The 5656-nt window shown below is 42.4% G+C and overlaps 1 protein-coding gene across 1 annotated transcript; it reads left to right on the forward strand.

Moving 5' to 3' along the window:
• The first annotated feature begins 465 nt into the window (after positions 1-465).
• On the forward strand, positions 466-2605 carry LOC127330344 (chloroplast envelope quinone oxidoreductase homolog). The gene is made up of 4 exons (XM_051356591.2): positions 466-605; positions 1208-1346; positions 1534-1625; positions 1716-2605. The coding sequence occupies exons 1-4, from the start codon at positions 525-527 to the stop codon at positions 2394-2396; spliced, it is 993 nt and encodes a 330-aa protein (XP_051212551.1). The 5' UTR covers positions 466-524; the 3' UTR covers positions 2397-2605.
• The last annotated feature ends 3051 nt before the right edge of the window (positions 2606-5656 follow it).

Genomic DNA, 5656 nt, shown 5'->3' on the forward strand with positions numbered 1-5656 from the left:
TAGTACATATCTGCTCTTTTAATTTAAAGTGCACCGTTGCGCTCATGACAACACAAAACAATAACCTCGTTACCTGTTCCTGGCTAATCATAAGTGGATCCCAAAAGTGCCAATATCTGGAACTTGGCTTACGAATTGAAAAGATGTCGTTCACACTTTCTTAATTATTATCTTATTAATCGCTAATCTTTACTACTGGCGTCTGATGAGAAGCCTCAGTTGAAATTGGAAACTTACATACATGGTGATGACAGACTGCGATAATAACAGATAAGAGAGTACACCAAGTAAACTGTAATCATAGTCAAACATCAAATGGGTATTAATTAGAAGTGGTGTTTTCTAATTGCATATTCAAGAGCTATCTAGTCCCTGTTCAAATCCTTCGTGCCCAAGTCAAATGGCTTTGCGAATGTTCCTTATATACGTACACATCTGCACGTTACCAAGTCTGATATGTTCTTAAGCTCGCCTCTCCGCCAACTACACCCAAAAAGTAGACGACCCACATCTAGCTCAAGATTATGGCCACCGCGGGAATCAAGCCATCCACCATGCGCGCTGTCCAGTACAGCCGCTACGGTGGCGGCGGGGCGTCTCTGAAGGTGACCTTAGTTTGTACGACTAGTTTGTTTCTATCTTATAGCTCTTTCAGAGTGATGATGTTGGTAACCCCTTTTTGTGGATCATCATGCGCAGTTTCTGCACAAATTTTTTTTCCCCCAAATAAGGCCTAAGCATTTCTTGATGCTCATCTATTTTTATCAAGTGGAGCCATACGGACATGTATTGTTGGTTTTGCTACGGCGATGAAATTTGCGAATTAATCAGAGATTCAGGTCAGGGTGTGTTAGATGGTTGCTTCCAAGAAGAAACTGGTCGTGAAAGGGGATGTGGGGTGACAGCCTGGAAATGCAAAGAAAAAAAAAGTTGACTTTAATAATATTATATATGTACAATGTCCATTACGTATTTTTGTGCCTCCAGCTAACTTGTGGAATTTAATAATTTGTAAGGTCCCATTTTGCAACTCTGAGAAGCAATAGTTTTGGTTTAACACAACAATTGGCTATTTTTTTTGCGTTTTGCTGAAACAATTGGATGGAAATTGAGTTAGTTAAAGTGCTATGACTTATGAATACCCATCCTTTTGCTGAAACAAAATTAGGTCAGAAAAATTTAATAAAAAAGTGTATCTTTACTTCAGTTTGTGGAGATCCCCGTGCCGTCACTGAAGAAGGATCAAGTTCTTATAAAAGTAGAAGCGGCAAGCCTGAATCCGGCGGATTCTAAGGTTCAGCGAGGGCTGTTGCGTCCTTTTGTCCCAAGATTTCCATTTATTCCAGGTATTTATTCATTTGAACCACAGACTAGAGTTATTAAACAGAAGCTAATTTACCTGTACACCATGCGTTAGCTCCTGCACAGTAGATGTTTTCAATGCTACAAACAGAATGATGCATGAGTCACTTGAGGAAATGCACAATTTGTTCTTGATTATCAAAATGACAGTGCCTCTGCCTTGTGAAACAGTTACTGATGTAGCTGGAGAGATCGCGGAGGTCGGCTCTGCAGTAAGCGAGTTCAAAGTTGGTGATAAAGTTGTGGCTGCACTGAAATTCTGGGTAACTTCAAACAGGCAGATCTTTATCGTTCATTCAGTTTAAAATGAACATGCTCTGCATCATTCATGAGAGAGGATTTGAAAATTGCAGAAAGCTGGTGGACTCGCCGAGTATGTAGCAGCATCCGTGAGCCTCACCGTGCTACGCCCGGACGGCGTGTCAGCCGCCGAAGCCGCCGGGCTGCCCATGGCCGGTCTCACGGCTCTCCAGGCCCTGAAAGTGATTGGGACACAGTTCAACGGCACGGGCATCGGCAGCAACATCCTGATCACGGCGGCGTCCGGTGGCACCGGCACTTACGCCGTCCAGCTCGCCAAGCTCGGGAACCACCACGTCACGGCCACCTGCGGCGCGCGCAACGTGGAGCTCGTCGCGAGCATCGGCGCCGACGAGGTGCTCGACTACAAGACCCCCGAAGGCGCCGCACTAAAGAACTCCTCCGGCAAGAAGTATGACTACATCGTCAACGGCACGAAAGACGGCAAGTGGTCGGCGTTCAAGCCTAGCCTCAGCAGCCGTGGCAAAGTCGTGGACTTGGCTCCCAACTTTGGAAACGTTATTGCGTGGATTCTGACGAAGTTCACCAAGAAGAAAATGTCCGTTTTCCTGATGTCTCTGACGATGGGGGAACTGAGGTTTCTGCTTGAGCTGGTGAAGGAAGGGAAGCTCAAGACGGTGTTCGACTCACGGCATCCATTCGAGAAGGCGGCGGACGCATGGGACAAGTGCTTGAGCGGCCACGCGACGGGGAAGGTTATAGTTGAGATTTGATCATGTGAGGTGCAATGTTCGTTCCTGCATTTGTCTCCGACATGTGAGTGTCACGGATGTACTAAGTTTATACTTCAGTGTTGATTTCTGTTGTTATGGCTGTCATGTACTTTATTGCTTTTGTACTGTATACGGAAAACAAGGATCGCCTTCTTTCTGAGAAGTGATATTTCTTCTGAAATGAAAAGATTTTTTTCTTTTTTTGGAAATATGCTACCTATTTGTTCTTGTAATTTAACAGCACCTTCTTCGTCCTGAATTCAATTAAGATATTGCTGGTAGGTGAGCTGGCTGAAATACTTGGCCACAAGTAACAGGAGCCTCTTTTAACCAAACACATAGCAAGAGCAAGAGCAGAACACTGAACACAAGTTCAATTGTTGGAGAATAAGCGAGGAACTCATACAGGAACTGTTTGCGGTACACAAATGATGATCTCCTGGGAATTAGAGGCGTCAGAGAACCAAGCGCTGGCTTGGTGGCTAGAGCTCAGGGTCTATTTAGGTTTGAGTTGGAGCGGTAGCACGCTAGGACTAAACAGGATGTTATCTGCCTAAAAAGTTGTTAGAGAGATCTTATCTACCTAACAATGTGACAGTTAAGGAAGAGATCGTTCCTGCATGTTGGTCACAACATTTTAGAGGCAGCAGGAATTTGGAAAGAAGCTCTGCTTAGCAACAATGCATACGTGTACGAGCATTCGGCCTCGATGGGGCAGTACTAGGGATATTATAATTAGGACAAGAAGGATAATTATACATTTTAAACAATTTTCAACTTTATATAATCTCTTTGATTTTTCCATGTTCACTTGTATCTGGGCTTGTAGATATTTGTTTTTAGCACAATTCTTTGCCAGAGGCCATCATGAGTATCCAACTTCCACCACCATTTGGTTAGAAGGCTAATAGTTTGCTTTCTAAGATCTTTCATCATGTCCCCTTTCTCTTTGGATCTACAAACCATTTTCCATTTTACCATACAAAAAGACTTTTTTTCTTTCCATATCAAAATAATCTTCTTCTATGCTTACCCAACCTTTCAATAAAGGTCTTGTTTAATAGAAACATTGCCATATAAAAGGATGGGATTATTGAGAGACAAGAATCCAAAAGGGTAAGTCTAGCACGAGAGGAAGCTGAATCACAAATCTGGGCATCCAACTTCTTAACCATCTTTTTGCATCCAAGAGTTCCCAATCAATATTCTTTAGGTTGGAAAAATTTACAGGAACCCCTAAGTATTTCATAGGAAGCTTACCAACTTGACAGTTAAGCAACTCAGAATAGGATTCCATAGTGTAATTATCTCCACCAATGACTACTATTTCACATTTCCATTAGTTAATTTTCATGCTTGACATCATCTCAAACATATACAATAAAGGGTTCAGTTAATAGGTTGTTCCTCATCATATTTGATACAGGAGATTGTGTCATCTGCATATTGCAACACAACCACACCCTTATCAATTAGATCATCAGCAAAGCCTGTAATCAAGTTATTTTCCTGAGCTTTAAGCACCATCTTGGTAAGGCATTCAACAACCATGTTAAAAAGGGGTGGTGAGAAAGGATCAACTTGTCTCACCCCCTTTGCACTCTGAAAATAGGGACCACTCATATTGTTCAACTTAACACTAACTGTCAAATTATGCAAAATTATTTCTAGACCACATGCACCATTGTTCAGAGAAACCTCTAGCTATATGACAATCTATCAGAAATTTCCAATTCACCTTATCATAAGCATTTTAGAAGTAAATATTGAAAATAACCCCCACATATTTATTAACTATTGGGAATTCGTAGCAGAAAAAAAATCTAACTAATGGTTGCTCAGATCTATCTAGGAGTAATGCTGTCACGGAAAAGATATCGGTGAACGTACCCTCGTAGACCGATAGAGGTTAACGTCCACCATAACATGGACGATGTAGTCGAACAGGCGATAGACAATGAGATCCAGTGACTTGATCTAAGAGAAGTTACCATTTGATTTTACCTACATGAGCCATCTAATTAAGATCCAATGCACGGTTGATCCAAAATATGAAGTCAAAATTTAAGATGCTCAGAAAAACTGAAAGCATTACAGTAAGACATCCCTTGAGTATGGCAAAGATCAATCTATTTGAAAATTTGGTTTAATTTCAAGCTTAAAATCTGGATGAACCGTGTGCGTTGCATCTTGATCGAATGACTCACGTATGTAAAGTCGCATGGTGACTTCTCTTACTAAAGTCACTGAATCTCAGTCCCTCCAGCTCCTCCCACTCGCCACCGCCAGCCCTGGCCCATCCCTGATACGTCTAAAACGTATCTATAATTTTTGATGCTCCATGCTTGTTTTACACCAATTCATATATGTTTTGCTTACACTTCGTTGTACTTTATATATTTTTCGGTACTAACCTATTGACAAGATGCCACAGTGCCAGTTCCCTGTTTCCACATGTTTTTGTATTTCAGAAAAGTTGTACAGAAAATATTTTCAGAATTGGATGAAAGAAAACCCGAAGTCAATATTTTACCGAAACGAAGACGAAGTCCAAAGGGGGGTCGAAGAGTTGCCACAGGGCGGCCAGACCTGCCCTTGGCGCAGCCTGGCCTTGGCCAGCGCAATGGGGGGGCACCTAGGCACCCTACCGGCCTAAATCCTCCGCCTATTTATACATATTCTCGGGAAAACCCAGGATATCCGAGCCTCCATCCACGAAAAGTTCCACCGCGGCCGCCATCGCAGAACCCATCTCGAGGGGTTCTGAAGCTCTTCCCGGCACCCTGCCGAAGAAGGAAATCATCGACAGAGGCATCTACATCGCCATGCCCACCTCCGAAGTGATGCGTGAGTAGTTCATCCCTGACTATGGGTCCATAGCAGTAGCTAGATGGTTGCCTTCTCCACTTTGTGCTTCATGTATAGATCTTGTGAGCTACCCTACATGATCAATATCATCTTTATGTAATCCTACATGTTGTGTTTGCTGGGATCTGATGAATATTGTATACTATGTTGAGAACTTGAGATCGATTATATATTCATTTCATATGTTATTTGTGATCTTGCATGCTCTCCGTTGCTAGTGGATACTCTGGCCAAGTAGATACTTGTGACTCCAAGTGGGGGTATTTATGCTCGATAGTAGGTTCATGCCTCTAGTTTTCTGGGAGAGTGACAATAACATCTAAGATTGTAGATGTGCGGTTGCTACTAGGGAGAAAACAATAATGTTTTATCCAAGGGTAATTCTATTGTTT

Source organism: Lolium perenne, chromosome 2 (genome assembly GCF_019359855.2).
Source record: "Lolium perenne isolate Kyuss_39 chromosome 2, Kyuss_2.0, whole genome shotgun sequence".
Classification (NCBI taxonomy): Eukaryota; Viridiplantae; Streptophyta; class Magnoliopsida; order Poales; family Poaceae; genus Lolium; species Lolium perenne.

Coding starts and splice junctions, on each gene's coding strand:
- LOC127330344 (XM_051356591.2), top strand. CDS start 525: ATGGCCACCGCGGGAATCAAGCCATCCACCATGCGCGCTGTCCAGTAC. Junction 1,347..1,533: donor AAGATTTCCATTTATTCCAG/GTATTTATTCAT, acceptor CTTGTGAAACAG/TTACTGATGTAGCTGGAGAG. Junction 1,626..1,715: donor TGGCTGCACTGAAATTCTGG/GTAACTTCAAAC, acceptor TGAAAATTGCAG/AAAGCTGGTGGACTCGCCGA.